This window comes from Gadus morhua, chromosome 21, assembly GCF_902167405.1.
Source record: "Gadus morhua chromosome 21, gadMor3.0, whole genome shotgun sequence".
NCBI classification, from domain to species: Eukaryota; Metazoa; Chordata; class Actinopteri; order Gadiformes; family Gadidae; genus Gadus; species Gadus morhua.
This window is the reverse complement of record NC_044068.1, coordinates 892,556-905,204: the sequence shown is the minus strand read 5'-3', so window position 1 is coordinate 905,204 and position 12,649 is coordinate 892,556. Positions and strand designations below refer to the sequence as shown.

Genomic DNA, 12,649 nt, shown 5'->3' with positions numbered 1-12,649 from the left:
GAGGTGGGTGGAGGAGAGGGGTGGAGGTGGGTGGAGGAGAGGGGTTGGAGGTGGGTGGAGGAGAGGGGGTGGAGGTGGGTGGAGGAGTGGGGGGTAAAGGACAAAAAGTGCGATCTGTTTTGGGAAAAAGTGAAAATAATAAGTATTTGTTTTTAGTAAAGAATGCACTTGAATTGTTGGAAGGGGAATTGTTGAGCTATTAGAACGTACTGAGTGGGATTTGTTGGGAGAGCTGGCAGTATTCTTCATCAGGAGGAAGGGCATTGATGCATCCACACGTCTCATCAGTGATGTTGTCACATGACCCATGCAGAAGACACTTGTCACATGGACCAGCGAGTACGGATCCTCACATGTGCATTGGAACCCAGCCCCGAATGGGAGAGCAAACTGAGGGACAGAAAAAACACACGAAAGTGTTCATATTCAAAGGGATACATTTTGTGATGGAAAACAGTCAGTCCTATCCAGGAATGTACAAGTTTATTCAAAACGAAAAATTAACCAAACTATGTCGTTTCAGGTAGAGCTTCTAATATATCTCTATTCAAAGCAACGTTTTAGCCAATTTGACAAATTGTCTAACTTTCTCATGGATTTTGCCCGAACATTTCACTTCTCCATGCTCAATTTCACGTCTATTTACATATTCACTTACATGTTTATGGAGTTTAGGATATGGCCACTTACGTTGCAAAGGGGCAACAAGAAATACCATGATACTTGAAACCAGTGATGCGATAACACACATTGCAGGAACTTTGTGTTCACCTGTGGTGATGTTGACCTCAGAGATCAGTATGTTGCTGTCGATGGGGAAGGGGTAGCTGATGTTATCTAGGATGCTCCTCAGTTCCTCTATCACTGTAACATTTGTGGTTTGCAGCTCGATAGTAGTCAGGTACTCATAGACCACTGGAGGACCTGCAGTGAGAACAGGTGCATCATGGGAAAGTATCCATTTAAAATACATTAGGTTAGAACGGGTGTATTTGATGTTTGCCAGGAAGCCAACTCTTTTCAAAGCCCTACTTGTTGATGGAGTTTGAGAAGTGGTGGATGGAGGTGGAGAAGTGGTTGATGGAGGTGGAGAAGTGGTTGTTGGAGGTGGAGAAGTGGTGAACGGAGGTGCAGAAGTGGTTGACGGAGGTGCAGAAGTTGTGGACGGAGGTGCAGAAGTCGTGATAGGACAAGTTGTATTGACTGTTTGGAGACAAAAGTCAAGTTCATAGTTTGAATAAACGTTTAACACAAAGCTATTCACCTCATAACCTGCTGACATTAAGAAGCAAATCACCATAACCATTATAAGTTCTTCTAAAATAATGACTTCCATAAATGGGAGGGAGTCCTTAGTTAGCGATTTAACCATGTCTATTGTTTGATCAATCCCAGTATGGGTCCATACTCTTACATTAAGGACTCAGGAGAATTGAGGCCTTGTACAGTGTCACAGCTTCAGATTCTTGGCTGTGTCCACAGCTTTATGTCAACTGTGACCAGACATGGGAACGTACTGAGTTGGGAGAGCTGGCAGTATTCTTCATCAGGGGGAAGGGCATTGATGCATCCACACGTCTCATCAGTGATGTTGTCACATGACCCATGCAGAAGACACATGTCACATGGCCAGCGATACTGATCCTCACATGTGCATTGGAACCCAGCCCCGAATGGAGAGCAAACTGAGGACAGATAAACACAAACAATGTTACCGAAAACTTGGTCCAAATGATACACTTTGTGAATGACGATTAACATTTGTGATAGAAAGGTGAGATCAGACTTTCCAAGAATTGGTAATTTTGAAAATTCAGAGAGAATTTACCAATGTATGTGGATCAGTGGTAGCTTCTCATAATGTCCATTTGATGCAACATTTGAGCAAATTTGACCAATTGTTGAACTTTCCTGCCAGTTTGACCCATCATCGCACTTCTACATATTTAAGATGATGAATATTTACCCTCTCCCTTGCTTGTTTATGGAGTCTAGGGATATTGCACTTATATTTCAAGTGATACGCTTTTTAAAAATGTTTCATTCTTACTGAAAGACTTGTCTATAGCTTGAATGAGATTATATCCATTAATCCATCTCAAATGTTTATGCATATGTTCCTGATTCCCACAACTTTAGGGCTAAAAACATAGAAACAACCCCCACAAATTAAGCAGCATCTTCTTCAGAAGAGCTGCCTTTAAATCCTGCATTTTTGGTCACAACAGTCACAAAAGATCTCAGCCACATCCAGCAGAAACTGTTCAATACAGTCATAACACATCGTCAAACATGATGGACAAGCGAATACAGGATGCTTCAAACCTGTGACCCAGTCATCTGCAAAGAGCGATAGCACAACATTGGCAGAACTTTGTGTTCACCTGTGGTGATGTTGACCTCCGAGATCAGTATGTTGCTGTCGATGGGGAAGGGGTAGCTGATGTTATCCAGGATGCTCCTCAGTTCCTCTATCACTGTAACATTTGTGGTTTGCAACTCGATAGTAGTCAGGTACTCATAGACCACTGGAGGACCTGCAGTGAGAACAGGTGCATCATGGGAAAGTATCCATTTCAAATACATTAGGTTAGAACGGGTGTATTTGATGTTTGCCAGGAAGCCAACTCTTTTCAAAGCCCTACTTGTTGATGGAGTTTGAGAAGTGGTGGATGGATTTGGAGAAGTGGTTGATGGAGGTGGAGAAGTGGTTGATGGAGGTGGAGAAGTGGTGGATGGAGGTGGAGAAGTGGTGGATGGAGGTGGAGAAGTGGTTGTTGGAGGTGGAGAAGTGGTTGATGGAGGTGGAGAAGTTGTAGATGGAGGTGTAGAAGTGGTGTACGAAGGTGCAGAAGTCGTGATAGGACAAGTTGTATTGACTGTTTGGAGACAAAGTCAAGTTCATAGTTTGCATAAACGTTTACCACAAAGTTATTCACCTAATAACTTGCTGACATTAGGAAGCAAATCATCACAACACATTATAAAGTGCTTCTTAAATAATGACTTCCATAAATGGGCGGGAGTCTTTAAAGTTAGTGATTCAACCATGTCTATTGTTTCATCAATCCCAGTATGGGTCCATACTCTTACATTAAGGACTCAGGAGAATTGAGGCCTTGTACAGTGTCACAGCTTCAGATTCTTGGCTGTGTCCACAGCTTTATGTCAACTGTGACCAGACATGAGAACGTACTGAGTTGGGAGAGCTGGCAGTATTCTTCATCAGGGGGAAGGGCATTGATGCATCCACACGTCTCATCAGTGATGTTGTCACATGACCCATGCAGAAGACACTTGTCACATGGCCAGCGATACGGATCCTCACATGTGCATTGGAACCCAGCCCCGAATGGAGAGCAAACTGAGGACAGATAAACACAAACAATGTTCCGGAAAACATGGTCCAAATGATACACTTTGTCGATGGCGGTTAACATTTGTGATAGAAGGGTGGGATCAGTCTTTCCAAGAATTTGTCATTTTGCATTCTTACAATTCAGAGGGAATTGACCAATCTATGTCGATTAGTGGTACCTTCTAAATATGGTCACTCAATGCAACATTTGAGCAGATTTGACCAATTGTTGAACTTTCCCGCCAGTTTGACTAATCATCGCACTTCTACAAAATGAAGGTGATGTATGTTTACCTTCTCCTTTACTTGTTCATGGGGTTTAGGAATATTGCACTTATATTTCAAGTGATACACTTTTTAAAATTTGTTTCATTCTTACTGGAAGTCTTGTCTATAGCTTGAATGACATTTTATCCATTATTCCATCTCAAAGGTTCATGCATATGTTCCTGGTTCCCACAACCTTAGGGCTAGACATTTAAAAAAATATCCACAAATTGGGCAGCATTTTCTTCAAAAGAGCTGCCTTAAAATCGTGCAATTTTGTTCACATCAGTCACAAAACTTCACAGCAAAATCCAGCAGAAACTGTTCAATGCAGTCATAACAAATCGTCAAACATTATAGACAAGCAAATACAGGATACTTCAAACCTGTGACCCAGTCAACTGCAGAGAGCGATAAAACAACATTGGCAGAACTTTGTGTTCACCTGTGGTGATGTTGACCTCAGAGATCAGTATGTTGCTGTCGATGGGGAAGGGGTAGCTGATGTTATCCAGGATGCTCCTCAGTTCCTCTATCACTGTAACATTTGTGGTTTGCAACTCGATAGTAGTCAGGTACTCATAGACCACTGGAGGACCTGCAGTGAGAACAGGTGCATCGTGGGAAAGTATCCATTTCAAATACATTAGGTTAGTATGTGTGTATTTCATGTTTGCTAGGAAGCCAACTCTTTTCAAAGCCCTACTTGTTGATGGAGTTTGAGAAGTGGTGGATGGATTTGGAGAGGTGGTTGATGGAGGTGGAGAAGTGGTTGATGGAGGTGGAGAAGTGGTTGATGGAGGTGGAGAAGTTGTAGATGGAGGTGTAGAAGTGGTGAACGGAGGTGCAGAAGTCGTGATAGGACAAGTTGTATTGACTGTTTGGAGACAAAAGTCAAGTTCATGGTTTACATAAACGTTTAACACAAAGTTATTCACCTCATAACTTGCTGACATTAGGAAGCAAATCATCACAAACACATTATAAAGTGCTTCTTAAATAATGACTTCCATAAATTGGAGGGAGTCTTTAAAGTTAGTGATTTAACCATGCCTATTGTTGGATCAATCCCAGTATGGGTCAATACTCTTACATTAAGGACTCAGGAGAATTGAGGCCTTGTAGAGTGTCACAGCTTCAGATTCTTGGCTGTATCCACAGTTTTATGTCAACTGTGACCAGACATGAGAACGTACTGAGTTGGGAGAGCTGGCAGTATTCTTCATCAGGGGGAAGGGCATTGATGCATCCACACGTCTCATCAGTGATGTTGTCACATGACCCATGCAGAAGACACTTGTCACATGGCCAGCGATACGGATCCTCACATGTGCATTGGAACCCAGCCCCGAATGGAGAGCAAACTGAGGACAGATAAACACAAACAATGTTCCGGAAAACTTGGTCCAAATGATACACTTTGTGGATGGCGGTTAACATTTGTGATAGAAAGTTGGGATCAGTCTTTCCAAGAATTTGTCATTTTGCATTCTTACAATTCAGAGGGAATTGACCAATCTATGTCGATTAGTGGTACCTTCTAAATATGTTCACTCAATGCAACATTTGAGCAGATTTGACCAATTGTTGAACTTTCCCGCCAGATTGATTAATCATCGCACTTCTACAAAATTAAGGTGATGTATGTTCACCTTCTCCTTTACTTGTTCATGGGGTTTAGGAATATTGCACTTATATTTCAAGTGATACACTTTTTAAAATTTGTTTCATTCTTACTGGTAGTCTTGTCTATAGCTTGAATGACATTTTATCCATTATTCCATCTCAAAGGGTCATGCATATGTTCCTGGTTCCCACAACCTTTGGGCTAGACATTTAAAAAATATCCACAAATTGGGCAGCATTTTCTTCAAAAGAGCTGCCTTAAAATCGTGCAATTTTGTTCACATCAGTCACAAAACTTCACAGCAAAATCCAGCAGAAACTGTTCAATGCAGTCATAACAAATCGTCAAACATTATAGACAAGCAAATACAGGATACTTCAAACCTGTGACCCAGTCAACTGCAGAGAGCAATAAAACAACATTGGCAGAACTTTGTGTTCACCTGTGGTGATGTTGACCTCAGAGATCAGTATGTTGCTGTCGATGGGGAAGGGGTAGCTGATGTTATCCAGGATGCTCCTCAGTTCCTCTATCACTGTAACATTTGTGGTTTGCAACTCGATAGTAGTCAGGTACTCATAGACCACTGGAGGACCTGCAGTGAGAACAGGTGCATCGTGGGAAAGTATCCATTTCAAATACATTAGGTTAGTATGTGTGTATTTGATGTTTGCTAGGAAGCCAACTCTTTTCAAAGCCCTACTTGTTGATGGAGTTTGAGAAGTGGTGGATGGATTTGGAGAAGTGGTTGATGGAGGTGGAGAAGTGGTTGATGGAGGTGGAGAAGTGGTTGATGGAGGTGGAGAAGTGGTGGATGGAGGTGGAGAAGTGGTTGTTGGAGGTGGAGAAGTGGTTGATGGAGGTGGAGAAGTTGTAGATGGAGGTGTAGAAGTGGTGTACGAAGGTGCAGAAGTCGTGATAGGACAAGTTGTATTGACTGTTTGGAGACAAAAGTCAAGTTCATAGTTTGCATAAACGTTTACCACAAAGTTATTCACCTAATAACTTGCTGACATTAGGAAGCAAATCATCACAACACATTATAAAGTGCTTCTTAAATAATGACTTCCATAAATGGGCGGGAGTCTTTAAAGTTAGTGATTCAACCATGTCTATTGTTTCATCAATCCCAGTATGGGTCCATACTCTTACATTAAGGACTCAGGAGAATTGAGGCCTTGTACAGTGTCACAGCTTCAGATTCTTGGCTGTGTCCACAGCTTTATGTCAACTGTGACCAGACATGAGAACGTACTGAGTTGGGAGAGCTGGCAGTATTCTTCATCAGGGGGAAGGGCATTGATGCATCCACACGTCTCATCAGTGATGTTGTCACATGACCCATGCAGAAGACACTTGTCACATGGCCAGCGATACGGATCCTCACATGTGCATTGGAACCCAGCCCCGAATGGAGAGCAAACTGAGGACAGATAAACACAAACAATGTTCCGGAAAACATGGTCCAAATGATACACTTTGTCGATGGCGGTTAACATTTGTGATAGAAGGGTGGGATCAGTCTTTCCAAGAATTTGTCATTTTGCATTCTTACAATTCAGAGGGAATTGACCAATCTATGTCGATTAGTGGTACCTTCTAAATATGTTCACTCAATGCAACATTTGAGCAGATTTGACCAATTGTTGAACTTTCCCGCCAGTTTGACTAATCATCGCACTTCTACAAAATTAAGGTGATGTATGTTTACCTTCTCCTTTACTTGTTCATGGGGTTTAGGAATATTGCACTTATATTTCAAGGGATACACTTTTTAAAATTTGTTTCATTCTTACTGGAAGTCTTGTCTATAGCTTGAATGACATTTTATCCATTATTCCATCTCAAAGGTTCATGCATATGTTCCTGGTTCCCACAACCTTAGGGCTAGACATTTAAAAAAATATCCACAAATTGGGCAGCATTTTCTTCAAAAGAGCTGCCTTAAAATCGTGCAATTTTGTTCACATCAGTCACAAAACTTCACAGCAAAATCCAGCAGAAACTGTTCAATGCAGTCATAACAAATCGTCAAACATTATAGACAAGCAAATACAGGATACTTCAAACCTGTGACCCAGTCAACTGCAGAGAGCAATAAAACAACATTGGCAGAACTTTGTGTTCACCTGTGGTGATGTTGACCTCAGAGATCAGTATGTTGCTGTCGATGGGGAAGGGGTAGCTGATGTTATCCAGGATGCTCCTCAGTTCCTCTATCACTGTAACATTTGTGGTTTGCAACTCGATAGTAGTCAGGTACTCATAGACCACTGGAGGACCTGCAGTGAGAACAGGTGCATCGTGGGAAAGTATCCATTTCAAATACATTAGGTTAGTATGTGTGTATTTGATGTTTGCTAGGAAGCCAACTCTTTTCAAAGCCCTACTTGTTGATGGAGTTTGAGAAGTGGTGGATGGATTTGGAGAGGTGGTTGATGGAGGTGGAGAAGTGGTTGATGGAGGTGGAGAAGTGGTTGATGGAGGTGGAGAAGTTGTAGATGGAGGTGTAGAAGTGGTGAACGGAGGTGCAGAAGTCGTGATAGGACAAGTTGTATTGACTGTTTGGAGACAAAAGTCAAGTTCATGGTTTACATAAACGTTTAACACAAAGTTATTCACCTCATAACTTGCTGACATTAGGAAGCAAATCATCACAACACATTATAAAGTGCTTCTTAAATAATGACTTCCATAAATTGGAGGGAGTCTTTAAAGTTAGTGATTTAACCATGCCTATTGTTGGATCAATCCCAGTATGGGTCAATACTCTTACATTAAGGACTCAGGAGAATTGAGGCCTTGTAGAGTGTCACAGCTTCAGATTCTTGGCTGTATCCACAGTTTTATGTCAACTGTGACCAGACATGAGAACGTACTGAGTTGGGAGAGCTGGCAGTATTCTTCATCAGGGGGAAGGGCATTGATGCATCCACACGTCTCATCAGTGATGTTGTCACATGACCCATGCAGAAGACACTTGTCACATGGCCAGCGATACGGATCCTCACATGTGCATTGGAACCCAGCCCCGAATGGAGAGCAAACTGAGGACAGATAAACACAAACAATGTTCCGGAAAACTTGGTCCAAATGATACACTTTGTGGATGGCGGTTAACATTTGTGATAGAAAGTTGGGATCAGTCTTTCCAAGAATTTGTCATTTTGCATTCTTACAATTCAGAGGGAATTGACCAATCTATGTCGATTAGTGGTACCTTCTAAATATGTTCACTCAATGCAACATTTGAGCAGATTTGACCAATTGTTGAACTTTCCCGCCAGATTGATTAATCATCGCACTTCTACAAAATTAAGGTGATGTATGTTCACCTTCTCCTTTACTTGTTCATGGGGTTTAGGAATATTGCACTTATATTTCAAGTGATACACTTTTTAAAATTTGTTTCATTCTTACTGGTAGTCTTGTCTATAGCTTGAATGACATTTTATCCATTATTCCATCTCAAAGGGTCATGCATATGTTCCTGGTTCCCACAACCTTTGGGCTAGACATTTAAAGAATATCCACAAATTGGGCAGCATTTTCTTCAAAAGAGCTGCCTTAAAATCGTGCAATTTTGTTCACATCAGTCACAAAACTTCACAGCAAAATCCATCAGAAACTGTTCAATGCAGTCATAACAAATCGTCAAACATTATAGACAAGCAAATACAGGATACTTCAAACCTGTGACCCAGTCAACTGCAGAGAGCAATAAAACAACATTGGCAGAACTTTGTGTTCACCTGTGGTGATGTTGACCTCAGAGATCAGTATGTTGCTGTCGATGGGGAAGGGGTAGCTGATGTTATCCAGGATGCTCCTCAGTTCCTCTATCACTGTAACATTTGTGGTTTGCAACTCGATAGTAGTCAGGTACTCATAGACCACTGGAGGACCTGCAGTGAGAACAGGTGCATCGTGGGAAAGTATCCATTTCAAATACATTAGGTTAGTATGTGTGTATTTGATGTTTGCTAGGAAGCCAACTCTTTTCAAAGCCCTACTTGTTGATGGAGTTTGAGAAGTGGTGGATGGATTTGGAGAGGTGGTTGATGGAGGTGGAGAAGTGGTTGATGGAGGTGGAGAAGTGGTTGATGGAGGTGGAGAAGTGGTTGATGGAGGTGGAGAAGTTGTAGATGGAGGTGTAGAAGTGGTGAACGGAGGTGCAGAAGTCGTGATAGGACAAGTTGTATTGACTGTTTGGAGACAAAAGTCAAGTTCATGGTTTACATAAACGTTTAACACAAAGTTATTCACCTCATAACTTGCTGACATTAGGAAGCAAATCATCACAACACATTATAAAGTGCTTCTTAAATAATGACTTCCATAAATTGGAGGGAGTCTTTAAAGTTAGTGATTTAACCATGTCTATTGTTTGATCAATCCCAGTATGGGTCAATACTCTTACATTAAGGACTCAGGAGAATTGAGGCCTTGTAGAGTGTCACAGCTTCAGATTCTTGGCTGTATCCACAGTTTTATGTCAACTGTGACCAGACATGAGAACGTACTAGGTTGGGAGAGCTGGCAGTATTCCTCATCAGGGGGAAGGGCATTGATGCATCCACACGTCTCATCAGTGATGTTGTCACATGACCCATGCAGAAGACACTTGTCACATGGCCAGCGATACGGATCCTCACATGTGCATTGGAACCCAGCCCCGAATGGAGAGCAAACTGAGGACAGATAAACACAAACAATGTTCCGGAAAACTTGGTCCAAATGATACACTTTGTGGATGGCGGTTAACATTTGTGATAGAAAGGTGGGATCAGTCTTTCCAAGAATTTGTCATTTTGTATTCTTACAATTCAGAGGGAATTTACCAATCTATGTCGATTAGTGGTACCTTCTAAATATGTTCACTCAATGCAACATTTGAGCAGATTTGACCAATTGTTGAACTTTCCCGCCAGTTTGACCAATCATCGCACTTCTACATAATTAAGGTGATGGATGTTTTATCTTCCCCTTTACTTGTTTATGGGGTTTCGGAATATTGCACTTATATTTCAAGTGATACACTTTTTAAAATTGGTTTCATTCTTACTGGAAGACTTGTCTATAGCTTGAATGACATTTTATCCATTATTCCATCTCAAAGGTTTATGCATATGTTCCTGATTCCCACAACCTTAGGGCTAAAAACTAGGGCTGTCAAGCGATGAAAATATTTAATCACGATTAATCGCATTAATGCCATAGTTAACTCACGATTAATCGCAATTAATCATATTTTTTTTTCTATGCTAAATATCCCTTGAATTCTTTGTCCCATTAATTTTTCTCATTTTAATGCTCTTATCAACATGGAGAAGTGCATCAGCTTGCCTTGTGCAAATGTTTTTTCATTGATAACATTGGCATATACTGATCAAAACAGGACGGAACAAAAAAAAAGCCTATAATGCAATTAAACGATGAACATACAAAGATACGCCTTGAACATAGCAGTCAGGCTACTGCTTCTTTGTTTTGAGCCCAAAAAAAAAAAGAAAAGTTTTTTTAAAAATAATAATTTGCATTAATCGCACGCTAAAAAGTTTAACGCCGTTAAAATTGGTTTGTGTTAACGTCGTTAACGCGTTTAACTGACAGCTCTACTAAAAACATAAAAAAATATCCACAAATTGCGCAGCATCTTCTTCAGAAGAGCTGCCTTTAAATCGTGCATTTTTGGTCACAACAGTCACAAAAGATCTCAGCCACATCCAGCAGAAACTGTTCAATACAGTCATAACACATCGTCAAACATGATGGACAAGCAAATACAGGATACTTCAAACCTGTGACCCAGTCATCTGCAAAGAGCGATAACACAACATTGAAAGAACTTTGTGTTCACCTGTGGTGATGTTGACCTCAGAGATCAGTATGTTGCTGTCGATGGGGAAGGGGAAGCTGATGTTATCCAGGATGCTCCTCAGTTCCTCTATCACTGTAACATTTGTGGTTTGCAACTCGATAGTAGTCAGGTACTCATAGACCACTGGAGGACCTGCAGTGAGAACAGGTGCATCATGAGAAAGTATCCATTTCAAATACATTAGGTTAGAATGTGTGTATTTGATGTTTGCCAGGAAGCCAACTCTTTTCAAAGCCCTACTTGTTGATGGAGTTTGAGAAGTGGTGGATGGAGGTGGAGAAGTGGTTGATGGAGGTGGAGAAGTGGTTGATGGAGGTGGAGAAGTGGTGAACGGAGGCGCAGAAGTGGTTGATGGAGGTGGAGAAGTGGTTGTTGGAGGTGGAGAAGTGGTTGATGGAGGTGTAGAAGTTGTGATAGGACAAGTTGTATTGACTGTTTGGAGACAAAAGTCAAGTTCATAGTTTACTTAAACGTTTAACACAAAGTTATTCACCTCATAACTTGCTGACATTAGGAAGCAAATCATCACAACACATTATAAAGTGCTTCTTAAATAATGACTTCCATAAATGGGAGGGAGTCTTTAAAGTTAGTGATTTAACCATGTCTATTGTTTCATCAATCCCAGTATGGGTCCATACTCTTACATTAAGGACTCAGGAGAATTGAGGCCTTGTAGATTGTCACAGCTTCAGATTCTTGGCTGTGTCTATAGCTTTATGTCAACTGTGACCAGACATGAGAACGTACTGAGTTGGGAGAGCTGGCAGTATTCTTCATCAGGGGGAAGGGCATTGATGCATCCACACGTCTCATCAGTGATGTTGTCACATGACCCATGCAGAAGACACTTGTCACATGGCCAGCGATACGGATCCTCACATGTGCATTGGAACCCAGCCCCGAATGGAGAGCAAACTGAGGACAGAAAAACACAAACAATGTTCCGGAAAACTTGGTCCAAATGATACACTTTGTGGATGACGGTTAACATTTGTGATAGAAAGGTGGGATCAGTCTTTCTAAGAATTTGTCATTTTGCATTCTTACAATTCAGAGGGAATTGACCAATCTATGTGGATTAGTGATTAGTGGTACCACAAATTGGGCAGCATTTTCTTCAGAAGAGCTGCCTTAAAAGCGTGCATTTATGGTCACATCAGTCACAAAACTTCACAGCAAAATCCAGCAGAAACGGTTCATTGCAGTCATAACAAATCTCTCAAACATAATGGACAAGCAAATACAGGTTACTTCAAACATGTGACCCAGTCAACTGCAGAGAGCAATAAAACAACATTGGCAGAACTTTGTGTTCACCTGTGGTGATGTTGACCTCAGAGATCAGTATGTTGCTGTCGATGGGGAAGGGGTAGCTGATGTTATCCAGGATGCTCCTCAGTTCCTCTATCACTGTAACATTTGTGGTTTGCAACTCGATAGTAGTCAGGTACTCAAAGACCAGTGGAGGACCTGCAGTGAGAACAGGTGCATCATGGGAAAGTATCCATTTCAA

At 41.4% G+C, this 12,649-nt stretch overlaps 1 protein-coding gene across 1 annotated transcript in view; it reads right to left on the bottom strand.

Annotated features, from left to right (window-relative positions):
- LOC115534835 (mucin-2) overlaps positions 1–12,649 on the bottom strand; it is a 42,402-nt gene that overhangs the window by 16,282 nt on the left and 13,471 nt on the right. The window contains exons 10-32 of the mRNA XM_030346117.1: positions 12,454–12,606; positions 11,884–12,051; positions 11,374–11,565; positions 11,113–11,265; positions 9,776–9,943; positions 9,266–9,457; positions 9,005–9,157; positions 8,132–8,299; positions 7,643–7,813; positions 7,382–7,534; positions 6,508–6,675; positions 5,956–6,189; positions 5,695–5,847; positions 4,822–4,989; positions 4,332–4,502; positions 4,071–4,223; positions 3,197–3,364; positions 2,646–2,879; positions 2,385–2,537; positions 1,518–1,685; positions 1,033–1,203; positions 772–924; positions 373–390 (exon numbers count right to left, since the gene is read on the bottom strand). Of these exons, the coding sequence (XP_030201977.1) occupies positions 373–390; positions 772–924; positions 1,033–1,203; positions 1,518–1,685; positions 2,385–2,537; positions 2,646–2,879; positions 3,197–3,364; positions 4,071–4,223; positions 4,332–4,502; positions 4,822–4,989; positions 5,695–5,847; positions 5,956–6,189; positions 6,508–6,675; positions 7,382–7,534; positions 7,643–7,813; positions 8,132–8,299; positions 9,005–9,157; positions 9,266–9,457; positions 9,776–9,943; positions 11,113–11,265; positions 11,374–11,565; positions 11,884–12,051; positions 12,454–12,606 (3,783 nt within the window). The remainder of the gene's footprint in view (positions 1–372; positions 391–771; positions 925–1,032; positions 1,204–1,517; positions 1,686–2,384; positions 2,538–2,645; positions 2,880–3,196; positions 3,365–4,070; positions 4,224–4,331; positions 4,503–4,821; positions 4,990–5,694; positions 5,848–5,955; positions 6,190–6,507; positions 6,676–7,381; positions 7,535–7,642; positions 7,814–8,131; positions 8,300–9,004; positions 9,158–9,265; positions 9,458–9,775; positions 9,944–11,112; positions 11,266–11,373; positions 11,566–11,883; positions 12,052–12,453; positions 12,607–12,649) is intronic.